General features: G+C 35.1%; 1 protein-coding gene across 1 annotated transcript in view; it reads right to left on the minus strand.

The window, feature by feature from the left end:
• Nucleotides 1-7: 7 nt before the first annotated feature.
• CCDC73 (coiled-coil domain containing 73) overlaps nt 8-15,116 on the minus strand; it is a 120,199-nt gene continuing 105,090 nt past the window's right edge. Inside the window, exons 14-17 of the mRNA XM_061201548.1 lie at nt 11,262-11,448; nt 8,674-10,179; nt 5,465-5,598; nt 8-625 (exon numbers count right to left, since the gene is read on the minus strand). Coding sequence (XP_061057531.1) covers nt 407-625; nt 5,465-5,598; nt 8,674-10,179; nt 11,262-11,448 — 2,046 coding nt within the window. The 3' untranslated portion in view covers nt 8-406. The remainder of the gene's footprint in view (nt 626-5,464; nt 5,599-8,673; nt 10,180-11,261; nt 11,449-15,116) is intronic.

Raw genomic sequence — 15,116 nt, forward strand, 5'->3', positions numbered from 1 at the left:
AGTCTGGATAGTTATTGTCTCAAATTTAAAAGAAATCACAATCTTCAGAGCGTACAAAGTAATAAATTACAAAGGGTCACTACGTCTGTTTTGTATAACACATAAGTTGTATTCTGTAAGGAAGGGTTTTGGGATGTGCAGCAAGAGCTTTGATGAAAGAGTATATGGAGGAAAGACATTTAATTAAGGGAAACTGAATGCTAACATCAAACCTTGCAATCTTAGCTATCTTAAATGAAGCATGTACTGAGAGAATACGTTAACAGTAATACAATTTCATCACAGAAAAAGTTGGAAAACTGACTACAGCTATAAAGTTTTAGATGTAACAGTCGTGTTCTAGTCTAAACCACATCAATATTTCAATCAAGTCAGTTCACCACTGAAAGCATTTATCAACGTTATTTTAATCAGTTTTTCCTACCATCTCTTCTGCTTTTCTTTTTTTAGGTTGGTTGTCATTTTCGGAGCTTAGAAACTTTTCAATTTCATTTATTTGATTTGTTACCAAGCTCTGCCAGTCATCTTCACCAGTAGAAGACGCAGCCAAACCAGTAGTGGTTTTAATCTTGATTGCCTGAAAATGGCTTTGTGGCAGAGTTGATTTCAGAGGCTTTGTTTTCACCTAGGAAATACCAAACTTGTTTTACCACTGAAATTTTTACTCATTTTCTAAACAATCATCAAGTTTCAAGAAAATCCTTAAGCCTCTGCAATTATGAGTATGTGATAAAAGCCACCGTTTTCTTGGCTAATTTTCAACAACTACCTTAGTAATTTTGGCACCAAAAAACTATAAAATGTGAATCTCTAGGCTTATGTAGTAGCTCTTCAAGATCCCTAATGTATTCCAGGAATACCACAAACGTTTCCTTAAAGGTCTTAAGCTTACATTGAAAGAAAACATATTTAAAACAATGCAGATAAAAATCTGTTTTGTCCTCTACTCCCCTTCCCTTCCCAAACATGTCTATGTTTTGTAACTTTATCAAAGCCAGGGGAAAATTTAAAATGCTAACAGAAGTAAACTGCCATATAAAAACTGCCTTTTACTTCATGTTTCCTCTTAGGCTTCAGAGCACCATTGTTGGAGAAACAGGAAAGAGCAATGAGATATTTGGAAGCTGGCATGTTTCCAAGGCACCACATTGGGTCGTACTTCTAATACCATGTTAAATAAGTTTTCCATTTTAAGGTTTCTTCTGATTATAAAATAATTACTGGAAATTTAGAAAATAGAGAAAAGTGTAAAGAAACTAAAAATCACTAGTAATCCACTATCCAGAGAGATCTGTCAACATTTTGGTATTGTTTGTTTGCTATTAGTCTTTCTATTAGCGTATTTGACCATTCTATAGAATTTTATATCTTGGTTTTTCCCTCTGTGAGTCGTTTCCTAGGTCATTAAAATTTCTCATAAGCAAATATCAGTGGCTGCAAAATACTTCTTATGGATGTGTGATCATTTAACTGTGCTATTGTTAACATTTGTTTCCAATTTATCCCTATAAAAAATAAATTTAATTTCTTGAAAAAAATCTTTTATGGTCTTCTCAGATTCTCAGATAAAATCCTCTGTTGAAAGGGAATATATTTTAGAGGTATGGAATAGGATGAGAATTAGATTAAAATTTCCCAAGATTCCAGCCACCATCAAACATTTTGATGTAAATATTCAGGACTCCTCTGTATATACACTTTAAAAAAGTTTGTATCATATTTATATCATTTTCTATGTTGGGTTAAAAACATTTTTAACATTTCCCTCTAGAAAGAGCATGGCTCCATCATATTCCATGTTCCATAATTTAATATATTGTTGGACATTTAAGTTGTTGGAAAACATTTACTGTTATAAATTAGGCTATAATGAATGTCATTTGTTCATAAATCTTTGTGAAGATCTTTGAGTACTGCCTTACATTAAAATCTTTTCCAATCTGATAAAAATGGCATATTTGTAACATTGTGTTTTCAAAGTGAGATTATATAGTAATAATTTTTAAAATGAGTTTAACTGTTTACATTTAACCTCAGTTCCCTAAAGGGAACTTTCGGATTGCTCTATTTGGTTCCTGAGAATTCTAGTCAGCCACCAGTCCCCTCAGAGTCTTAGCCTCTGATCCGTAGGGTAATGCTGGGTTCATATTTGTCTGATTGCCTATGTTCCTATGAAATAACAGATGAAAACAAAAGTATCAGCACAGGACCACCAAGAGACCTTAAGTCGTTTAACTTTTGTGGGCCTCAGTTTTCTCATCAGCTTCTTTTAGTTACAAAACGCTGTTACTGTAAAGAGTAACTGATAATGGATAAAAATGCGCATAAATGTATATTTCTCATAATGTCTGGCATGTGTGTTCAGCGTACTTCATGTAGCTCACAGGGTCAAAATGAATGTTAGTCATCCATGCAACACTGAGAACCTGCTTCCTAAGTGCAGTGGGCAGTGTGTCAGTTTCGTGCAATACTGAGAATAGTTACAGAGAAATAGACCAAATCTAAATGTAGGTTGCTACTGATTTTGGAGTAAAATGATTGATGATCTGTATGACATAATGGTCCTGTTTTGCCAACAAAATGCTAGAAGCGTTCTGGTGCATTGGATATCAAGTACAAATTACCCAATTTTCCAAAATCCTGATTCTTTGACTTTTAATCTTGAAAAAGGAAGGAGACATTTATACATATCTGCTTTAGTTTGTTTCCCTTTACCTACTTGGTGGGAGGGGCAGGAAGGATTGGCTGTAGAGAGAAACGATGTAATTTTAAAGTTTACACTTAACAAAACTTGTCCTATTTAGCTTAATTTAGGTTTTGCAGCCTACAGAAGTAATTCTAGTTACAGGGATGCTCCCACATATCTTTGCTCCTTCCTTTCCTTCTCATAAAAGTCACTTGCCTCCTAACTTCTTTCTGCCTGACTCAAAAGATCTACTCTGGCCTAGAACTTCCCCTACCCTGGTACTAGTCCTCTTTATTTAAGCCTGCGGTTGCATTTTAAAATTTAACTTAAATGAACCTAATATCATTGGCTGTGTAAAATAAGTGGCTTTCTTTGCTTACTCTGGCCCCTCTCTCCCATCCTCATTCCTGGGTATAATCAAGATTGCAGCAGGCTACCAACCTAACCCCCGCTCTAAGAATAAAAAACACTCTTCATGTTGCTCTGGATCTGTAGGGGAAAAGTGGATTAGCTCATGATAACTACCCAGAATTTTACAGGATTGACGTGGACAGTATGCATAAAAATATGTTGAAAAATGTAAAGAACTTATATTCCCTTTCTGGCTATAAGTCTTCATAAAATTCACTTTTCATTTGGAACAGGAGTTGGCAAACTTTTTCTGTACAGAGCCAGAGTAAATATTTTTGGCTTTGTGGGCCAAGTGGTCTCCTCACAACTGCTTGATTCTGTCATTGCAATACAAAAGCAGCCACAGAACTACAGGCAAAGAATGGGTGTGGCTGCGCTCTAGTAAAATTTTACTAAAGCAAAGCAGTAGGCTGCATTTGGCCTGCCAGCTGTCATTCAACAGCCCCTGATTTAGAAAAGTGTACGTAAGCAAGTAAACAGGCATCATAAAGAGACTAGATTGGCCTGGTTTAATCCAGGGATCAAAGCATTTTCAGTAGACAGGCAAGAGTTGATCTGCTTCTAAATTTGTCCCACATTAGATGTTAATTGGTAATCAAGGTTCAGCTGGGACAATGATACATAGCATAGTGCTTGATGCCTAGTGACAATCACTTAGCTAAACAGACATTTAGTGTTTTACATGCACCAGTATTTTGTGAGAAATTTTTTATATTATGAAAATTGAGAAGGTTATGTAGCATGCAACTAAGAGCCAAGATACCTAGTCAACGTCCACGGCAGACTGTGTTCCTAATGACTTTGGAAAATTACTTCACATTTGTGTCACTGCCTCCTCATCTGTTCTTAAAGATGTAGGACTGTTGCGGGAATATTTCTTCAAAAAAGTTTTAAATTCTATAAATATAAATTCTTAACAACATTAATTAACAGAAGAGGCATTAGGAATCAGATACAAAGAACTTCCCTATTGGGTTTATTATAAAAATGGGCTTGAAAGGGAGATGTGAAATGTTCCATCATACCCTTAAACTGTTTTAAAATAGGACAATTAGAAGTATTAAGTATTCAACCCAATTAGAATGGGTGTCTAGCTTTGATACTCAAGCTTATTTTTGCTTTTGCTTTGATTCTATGACTTATCCAATTAGCCAAGGTCAGAACTTAGATTTCCCAGTGCCTGGCCCACTGGGCTTTAGTTACCATAGTTTAAAGATTGTACACTTGAACATCAAGCTGAAACGATTTGTTTTTGAGCTCAATTATGCAAAGGTGGAAAAGGTAGATCCTGATTTTAGTTTCAACTTTCCCAAAGGGAGAGTTATGCTATCTTGAGGTTTCTCCAATTTAAAAATGGAAATTAAATGTACTGTTAGAACCTATTACTTGTTAGGGCTGTGTTAGTATTATAATTTTCACTTTAGATGTGCTAAAGGAAAAGTTGTTTAATGTGCATCTCTAAAATTTAAAATATACAGTGACTATGCAGTTGTTTTTTTTTTGTCATTTTTCCTAACCTTTTTAGGTTACCTTTTAGCAGTTACACCTGTAATTGTTTTTTAGACTTTGAACAATACAGCCTTTTTTTTTAATACAGCCTTTTTTGCACTAAAGTTTTGCACACTAAGTTAAAAAACTTACAAATTTTCCCAAAAAAAACCCTGTCAGTTACTTGCTTTTCATATGACAAATGGACTCTTGGAGCCATATAATCTCTACAAATACTTTGCTTAATATTTATATCCATACTTGATATACTTATGAATATTTGATCCTTTCACATACTGTGTTTTAATTGAAATAATATAAAATAGACAAATTCTTCCTTTGCAATAGTCAGTTTCCCAAAATAATATAAATTAACTTAAGCACTATTAAAAACAACTGAACTCTATTGATTAGATTATTTAAGGCATCTTTTATTAAAATTTTAAATGCTCAAATGAGTGAACTATTTTTTTTTAATAGTTTAAATAAAAAAATAAATGCTCAAATGCCACTATTCCTAAACTTAGGTGACTAAAAAATATAAGTACAATAAAGCAGAAACTAACACACCATTGTAAAGCAATTATACTTCAATAAAGATGTTTAAAAAAAAATATATATATATATATAAGTACATAATACACTACCTCACACTCTCCTTCCCAAAACAGGCTGGATTATATCTATTTGATTTATACACTGTGACTTTTTCCTGCTGTTTTCCATCAAACTTAATTGTGAAAAATGGTGCCATGTTGCCCTCTTGATATTATTTTGAAGATCAGTTAGGTCTTAAAGCAGCCAGATGCACACAGTTCTACACATATCTGTAGAATTAGCTCACTAAGGTCTGCTCCGCAATATTTTTAATTGACTTACATGTTCTGTGGGAAAAGAAGAATCACAAAAAGTCTTTGCAATTGCATTCCTCTCTTCACTGGGCTCTCCCCTGGGATCTGGATGGATACTCGAGTTATTCAAAATGTCAGCAACTCTGTTAATGCTGGTAGTATCTGGTTGACAAAGAGGAAATGACAACTGAGTTTTATTCTCCAGGCGCTCATTTTAGTGACTAAACTTGTTTTTCTCTGATCCTATGCTTTGTATTTAAAAAGTAACAATTTCTATTTTCTTCTCACTTTGAACACTCGTTTCCATAGACTTTGCTCTTACATTAGGCATTTCATTTCAGAAAACAATTTTTTTATTGCTACTTTCTAAAACCTGCTGATTTCACATTAAAATTAGTGACATGGTATAAATATCTTCTAAAGCAATATAACATACCTTAAAATGTTACCCTTATTCCCCTGGTTACTGCACTGCCTGCACATATATTTATATAGTGAACATCTTACCAATTCAAAGGGAAAAGTCTGAACCAACTGAAAGTCAGATTTGTAAAATATATTTAAAAAGAAATTGGCCATGATAAAAAATCCAACAAAGGGCTGTCTAGTAGGGAGTCATTGGGCTTTAATAAATAGATAACAATGATTTAGAGAAACATGTCTTGTAAGGTTAAAAGATATTTAGGAGTATCTTTTATAAGTTTCAGTATTTTACAAGTTGAATTTCTATAGAATTTTAGTCATCTCTCCTTCCAGCCTAATTTATATCATTGAGATTTAATTTAGAAGAAAGGACTTGTGAGAAAACGGTAAATGTTAGACCAGTCCATTGACTAACAGCATTAAACTAACCGCAGCATTTGACACACAAAATTAATGGAATCTGAACTTTAATACATTTTATTATATTAGGAAAATTACAGTTTGTGAAGTGAGATTTTACAGTGTTTTGGTGTTTTCTATTTTCCCCTATATTACTTCTCCATTCATGCCAGTAAACAAGATATACTTATTTTGCTTTTAATTCCCACATTTTCTTTTTAAAATTTTCTCAATTTCCTTTTTAAAAGAAGCCTGTTAAGTCAGAAGGCCATGCAAAGCTTTCCTTGTAATCCATATTTCTTCACTGGGTCTAAATGCATATTGTTAAACAGGCAAAGTTCCCATAAAATCTAAGACTGTCTTCGACAACCTCAACAACTTTAACTATGAGATTGCTATTAGCAAAATAAACATATTTTTATCATGATCATACTTCTTAAACAGTAGTTATTTTTAAGTAGCATTTATACAGCACCTATATATGTTATGTAGCATATCTCTATGTTAAAATATCTTCAATATTAAAATTTTCAAATACACAAAAGTGAAGAGTATGAACGTCAATGTACTCATCACCCACCTTCAGTACTTCAATATTAAGTCACGTATTTCATCCATTTACCTCTCTCCCTAATTTTTTTTTTTAATTCTGGAGGATTAAAAAAAATTGTTTTATAATCTTTTGTTTCTGATTATTTTAAGAATGATCTAAGTTTTTGGAACACTGCAATCCATTTAAGATTCTTTTGTTATAACTTCCCAAGTTTCCTATACTTTGGTTTTTTTTTTTTAACATTTTTATTGGAGTATAATTGCTTTACATTGTTGTGTTAGTTGCTGCTGTATAACAAAGTGTATCTGCTATACGTATACATATATCCCCATATCCCCTCCCTCTTATGTCTCCCTCCCACCCTCCCTATCCCACCCCTCTAGGTGGACACAAAGCACCGAGCTGATCTTCCTGTGCTATGCGGCTGCTTCCCACTAGCTATCTGTTTTACATTTGGTAGTGTATATATGTCCATGCCACGCTCTCACTTCGTCCCAGCTTACCCTTCCCCCTCCCCGTGTCCTCAAGTCCATTATCTACCTCTGCATCTTTATTCCTGTCCTGCCCCTAGGTTCTTCAGAACTTTTTTTTTTTTTTTTTAGATTCCATATATATGTGTTAGCATATGGTATTTGTTTTTCTCTTTCTGACTTACTTCACTCTGTATGACCGACTCTAGGTCCATCCACCTCACTACAAATAACAATTTCGTTTCTTTTTATGGATGAGTAATATTCCATTGTATATATGTGCCACATCTTTATCCATTCATCTGTCGATGGACACTTAGGTTGCTTCCATGTCCTGGCTATTGTAAATAGTGCTGCAATGAACATTGTGGTACTTGACTCTTTTTGAATTATGGTTTTCTCAGGGTATATGCCCAGTAGTGGGACTGCTGGGTTGTATGGTAGTTCTATTTTTAGTTTTTTAAGGAACCTCCATACTGTTCTCCATAGTGGCTGTATCAATTTACACTCCCACCAACAGTGCAAGAGAGCTCCCTTTTCCTGGAGGATTTTTAAAGCAAAACTTGCACATTGTTATTTCATGTGGTGGTTTGAAAGAGTAAAGCAGTCTCTACTATCTGAACTATTTAATATTTGAATGTATTACTACAGGCATATAATTATGAAGGGATTCAATTTAAAGTGTTTCAAACAATGATAAATATCAATGATATGAAAGCTATTAATGTTACACCTCACTATTACTTGCAAAATAAAAGAACAAAGCTAGATTTGTGGTGCTGGTGAAGGGACAGATAAAAATAGAAAAATTAAGGAAAGAGGGAAAAAATTGGGAGAAGAAAGTGACAACATAGGAGAGAAACTAAAACATAGTTCTGAGAGAAGGAAGTTTGTTTTTTTTTGTATGTTTTTTGTTTTTTGTTTTTTGTTAGTATAGAAAGAAAAGGAGTAAGCATAACACTGGCAGAAGCCGTATCAACAACTTCACTGCATTTGCTCTAAAAAGTAAAAATAGAGACTTGGATTAGGTAGATGTTCCTAATTTAAAATTAATGACCCAGACTTGTGGTTGTTTTTGCTATTTTCAGTTCTTTGATAATGAAAGGATTTTTTTTTTTTTTTAATTTCCAAAATGCAATTGACCTCTGTACATGTTGATAATACTGGCTCAGATTTAGGTGAAAATAAGTCCACTTCCATTTAAATAAAACTTTTCCTACTTTTACATATATATCAATACATATAGGGAGTCTTTTAGGTTTAGGCAAAAAAAATACATATATAGTACTATAAATAAATTTTCATTTTAAACAATCTGGAAATTTTTTACCAAGAATAAGAAGTAGAAATACAAATTTTAAAGGAATTAAAACATAACCCTTATTTTCTTACCTGGTCCACTATCCGTCCTGTCATCATCCACACCAACATTTTTACAAGGTGTCAAAGAAACCATCTTTTTGTTTTCTAATAGACCTATTGGTCTCTTCTTCAGCGACAAAGGAATGCTAGATGTTGAAGTGCTCACTGTTTGACTTTCAATTTGATTTACTTTTGGCCAGGAACTGGGGTCTAAAAAATTCACATATACTAGAGTTTTCTCAGTTTTTTTATCTGAAGTTGAAAGATCAAAGGCTGACCTTCCACTTCTGTTTACTAAATCTCCAGATGGCTTTATGTGAAGTGAACATGATTTTTCCAGCTGTCCTTCACTGTAAATTTTTCCTGAAACAATGTCATTTAATGACTCTATTTTCTCTGTACTATTTAACAATGTATGCCGTCTTTCATTAGGGAAGAGGTCATTTTTTTTTACTTCAGTTATCTGATTCTCATCAATCTGACTCCCTTTACTGGAAAACTGTATTTCTGTGGAAGTTTTCACATGAATAGCAGTTTTCATATCTTTGGCTTGTGAAGCATCTATATTTTCATTGTTAATCTGAAGATGGGAAACAGTCACATTGTTTTCTAGATACCCCAAACAGTTCTTAACTTGACTGTTATGCATATCATTCACATTTTTCCTATATATAGTTCTTTTCGCAGGGCTTGAGTTGGGTGTCACCAACATAGGCATAATATTAACAGTTTTATCTGAATTCTTTAAAAGTACGTTCAAATTGTCACTGAAAATAGCAGAAGAAATGGGGTGGTTGATTGCTATATCACAGGGAATAGTTAGTTCAGGGTGCTCTGAAGTATCATCACCAACTTGCTGAAAATCTGAAATTTCTTTAAATGGCAATATGCTACATTCACTTTTTTTATTTAACAGTTGTATTTGTCTTATTTTACGTTGTTTATCATCTAACATAACATTACTTGAATCCGGTAAACTATATTTCTGACACTGGACAGGATTCCTTTTTACATCTAGAGATGAATCCAAATCTGCTTTGGTTTGGCAACTATTTGTAATTTCCTTCTCCGTGTCATTTTCTTGAGTCCCTGGAAGCAATGTGAATTGTTGTTTGAATGGTTCATCTTCAGAAACATCTTTTTTATGATCTGTATTGCAAGCCGTCTCATCTAAAATACTGTTAAATGATGTTCTGTTATTTTTAACCCCCAGGTGTACATCTGCATGGTGATGATCTAATCCTTCAGTTCTTTCTAGATGTATCTTTTCTCTTTCTATTGATATATCTGCCACTAAAAAAGAAATATTTGGTGATTTAAATTCTGTACACCCATTATCTTTTTCCAAGTCCACCTTGTCTTGTATTTCTGTAGTAACCACTTTTGTAAAGTCAGTAACATCCAAGGTTTGTCCTTGACTAATTAATTCTTTTTCTATGCCGAGGGTTTTGCTTAGGGAGATTTCACTTTGATTTTCATTCTCAGGTACAATAGTATTAATTTTCTTCTTGGGGCTTTTTTCAAAAAGTTGCAAGTCTGTTATAATGAGAACACCGTAAATTTTTGGGCTATACACAAAAGCCTGCTTTTATAAGATGCATGTTAACTATTTTTATAAAAACATATTTAGCTTTAAATATTTCACTGGCAAGCTATTACACAAACATAATGACACCAATTTTATGTAAATATTGAGTTCCCTTTAATAAGCATGCTAAAATGTTTGGCTCTAGTCACATTAAATTTTTATTTCATAACAGCGAAAGTATTTTTGGTTTAAAAAAGTAAGTTGAGGGCATTACAAAATGGTTATTTCTCTAGTCTGTTGCTTCCTTTTGGGCATACGGTACAATTCCATATAAACACACAGCTGATTAGATAAAACTTAATTTACTCTAACGGTCATACTGTAATTTCTCTTACTACCTAGATGCAGAAATTGCTAGCTGGTTTCTTCAAGACTAATAATCATCACTTTTTTACTCGCTACCTTGTAAATATTTTTAAAATTTGGAATACTTTTGGGCAAAATATATAGAATATCTACTTAAGATATTAATTTTATTCGTCTGGGTTTTAACCATAGATTTCAAAATTTCAGTACAGTTACAATAATCTGGACTACAAATTTAGGGCATGAAGGGTCTTTTTAATCCAATCATTCTCTCTACAACATCTCCACCAAGTGGTTGTTCAGCCTAGGTTTGAACAACCTTCAAACTACCTTCTTTAAACCACTCTTTTTCAATATGGACGAATTAGTCAATTTTTCAATGGTTACAGAAAGGTCATTTGAACTAAGAAAAGTGCTCTGGAGTCTGGTCATCAAAAGGTTATTGGTAGCTCATTCTTGGCAAATCAGTGAAGGCAGAAACCAGAATGCAAAAAGCCAATGAATAAGTGATGAGAAGGGAAAGCAAAAATGTATTTTTCCCCCAAATATTGACTCTATTGAAGAATAGCTCAAAAGACATACAAGTACTTTTGTTAAGACACATACAAATGGAAAAGTATTTCTCCAATTATACTACTAGGTCCTCAAAGCAAAGACTGTAATTGATATTCCCCTAAAATGATCAATATAAAAATTAGAAAATATCAATATAACCTTAGGTTACCTTCATTACCTATAATGATTTCTTCTATAAATGGGGCTTCTTTCTTTTCCTCCTTTTCTCTGTATTCAGTGTCTAAACAACAACTCTCAGTATTTTCTTCCCTTACTTCTTGCCTGGAATCATATTTCTGTATGATGGTGTTTTCTGATTTTTCCACTGACATTTCAGTATTTACTTCTGGAAGGTTCTAGTGTAAAATGGAAAAGATTCCTTTAATGTAAAAGCAGATTGTTAAAAAGTATAAAACATTTGAACAAACTTTGCTAATGAAAGTGGAATCTATATTTCAGTTCAACCATCCAGCAATTTCTATTTGAAAGCCAAATGATTTTTTGACTAAATTTAATATATTGTTCTTTGTAACAAGATCACTGTAAGTTCATTTTGTATAGTCTATCATATTTAAATAAAATGGAGAGCCTTAGATGTTTTCAAACATGCATTCCACATTATTATATAATACCACATATTAAGAACCACTCATTTATTAAAAGCAAAGTAGTCATGGCAGGCAAATTGTTTTGAGTGTTTGGTATTTTTATGTATCTTTAAAATAGTGAATCAATTCAACATCTTTTTATTCCCCCTAAATACTAAGCACATATTACATGGAAGCACTGCACTAGGCTTTGGGATACAATGATGAACAAAATATAGTCCCTATCCTCAAAAAACTTATGGTCCACTGGGGAAGATAGTAAAAGAAATGACATGCAATTTTAATATAGATGGGGATAAGGAGGCACTCCAGGGAGAACAAATGGCATTCACAGATATTAAAAGCAAACAAAATTATAGTCTTTTCATGTAGTTTTACTTCGTGGAACTACTTGGGATTTACTTCAGCTTGAGCTTAGATGCTGGGAGAAGAATGGAGAGAAATGAGGCTTGAACTAGGTCTAGGTCGCTAAGGGCCCAATATAGCATACTAAGGAGTTCCAACTCTACCAGGAAGTCAATGAGAAGTCACTGAAGGATTTAGACAAGGTTATTAATATGAGCTGATTGGAAAGACCATTCTGGCTGCAGTATAAAGAATGGATTAGAGTAATGTTTTCCAAACTTCACTGTTTAAAACCTGCAATAAGAAATAAATACGTTTTACAACACAACGAGCATACCAAGTAACACCAACTCAATGAGATACATTCTAATGTTTTCTATGTTACATTATTTTATTTCATTTTTAAAAGAATGCCAGTCACGAAACCACCAGACTGATTTCCATGTACCACTAATAGGCTGCACTTAGAAGTCTGAAAAACACTGAATTAAAGGGAAACAACATGAGGCAGAGAGATGCATCATAAGAATGCCACAGTAGTCCAGATGATATCAGCAAAGATGAAAAGCCTGAATAGATTCATGAATTATTTATTAAGCTAATATCAACTGTTGAATGACTGGCTATGAAAACTGAGAGGAGAGTCAAGACTAATATGCAGAGTTTGGATTAGGTACCTAGGTGACTAGTGGGTGTTATTTACTGAGCTAGAAAACAGGAGTAGGAGGTTTAGAGAAAAATATCACGAGTTCATTTTAAATCTCTTGATGGGACTTCCCTGGAGGCACAGTGGTTAAGAATCTGTCTGCCAATGGAGGGGACACGGGTTCGATCCCTAGTCCGGGAAGATCCCACATGCCACGGAGCAACTGAGCCTGTGCGCCACAACTACTGAGCCTGCGCTCTAGAACCTGTGAGCCACAAACTACTGAGCCCTGGTGCCACAATTACTGAAGCCCGCGCCCCTAGGACCCATGCTCTGCAACAAGAGAAGCCACCACAATGAGAAGCCCGCACACTGCAAGGCGGAGTAGCCCCTGCTCGCCGTAACTAGAGAAAAGCCTGCGTGCAGCATCGAAGACCCAACACAGCCAAAAAATAATAAAAAATTAAAAAAAAAAAATCTCTTGAGTTTGAAGAGTTAGTAAGACGAAAAGGTGGGAGATGTCTAATGAACATTTAGATGTATAGAACTGGAACTTATACGAGAAAATTGACCTGGAAATGTAGATTTGAAAATCACTGGCAGATAGAGGGCAGCTGAAGACATACAAGTTGATAAGACTGATTAAGAGTATATTTTAAGAAGAAAGAGAATAAAGAATAAAATGCTAATGAAAATCCCCAAGGGAGAGGCAGGGGAAGGGAAACTTGCAAAGGAGAAGTTTGCAAAGGAGATGGAGAAAAATGGTATGGTGGTTACCAGGAGTTTTGGAGTTGGATAAGTATAGGTTCAAATCCTGTTTCAGTACCTATTAACTGTGAAATCCTAGAAGGATACTTATAGAGTTGACCCTTGAACCATGGCTTTGAACCGCACAGGTCCAATTATACACAGGTTTTCTTCAATAGTAAATACTACAGCACTACACATCTGCAGTTCGTTGAATCTGTGGATGCTGAACCATCGATACGGAGGAACTGTGTATATGAAGGGCCAACTATAAGTTATACACAGATGTTTGACTGCTCCGAGGGTTGGTGCTCCTAACCCCGGAGTTGTTCTGGGGTCAACCATTTTAAGAGTTATACATTGCTGTATAACAAATACCTCAAATTTGGTGGTTTATAACCGCAAACACTTATTATCCCATAGTTCTGATGGGTCAGGAACTTAGGAATGGCTTGGCTTGATGGTTCTGACCCGGGTCTCTCATGACGGTCTAGTCAAGCTGTCTGTTGTCTGAAACTTTAACTGGAGCTGGAGGTTCTATTTCTAAGAAGGCTCACTCCCATGGCTAGCAGCTGTGGGGGCTGTCGGGTGGAGGAGTGCCTCAGTTCTCTTTTATGTGGCCTTTCAACCTCCAGAGCCCCTCTTCACTACGTGGCCTCTCTGGCAGGATAGCTGGGACTTCTTTACATGGCTCAGAGAGAAAGAAAGAGAGAGAGAGAGGCGGAGAGACAGACACAGACTGAGAGTCAGAGAGCGTGTTCACCCACGCTCTCACAGAAACCACAGTCTTCTTGTAACTTAATCTCAGAAGTATTGTAACATTGCATCACTTCTGCTATAGTCTATTAACTAGAAGCAAGTTACTAAATCCAACTCACACTCAATGGAGGGTATTACAAAAGAACATGAACACCAGAAGGTGGGAATCACTTGGTGCCACTCCTCAGTATATACCTTCCAAAAATTAAAAGCAGATTCAAACAGATAGTTGTATGCCAATGTTCACAACAGCACAACAGCCAAAAGGTAAAAGCCCAAGCATCCATCAACAGAAGAATGGGGCTTCCCTGGTGGTGCAGTGGTTAAGAATCTGCCTGCCAATGCAGGGGACATGGGTTTGAGCCCTGGTCCGGGAAGATCCCACATGCCACGGAGCAACTAAGCCTGTGCGCCACAACTACTGAGCCTGTGCTCTAGAGCCCACGAGCTACAACTACTGAGCCCACGCACCACAACTACTGAAGCCTGCGCGCCTAGAGCCTGTGCTCCGCAACAAGAGAAGACACCACAATGAGAAGCCCGCGGACCGCAACAAAGAGTAGCCCCTGCTCACCGTAACTAGAGACAGCCCGCACGTAGCAATGAAGACCCAACACAGCCAAAAATAAATAAATAAAATAAATAAATTTATTTAAAAAAAAACAAAATAGAAGAATGGACACACAAAATGTGGTGTATCCATACAGTGGAATATCATTCTGCCATAAAAAGGAACCAAGTGCTACAACATTGGTGAACTCCGAAAACATCATCTAAATGAAATAAGCCAGACAAAGAGGACAAATATTGTACAATTCTATTTATATAAAAAATATAGAATAGACAAATTCATAGAGTCAGAAAGTAGATTAGAGGTTACCTGGGGAGAGGGGAAAATCAGAAGTTACTGATTTATGGT

Source organism: Eubalaena glacialis, chromosome 10, assembly GCF_028564815.1.
Source record: "Eubalaena glacialis isolate mEubGla1 chromosome 10, mEubGla1.1.hap2.+ XY, whole genome shotgun sequence".
NCBI lineage: Eukaryota > Metazoa > Chordata > Mammalia > Artiodactyla > Balaenidae > Eubalaena > Eubalaena glacialis.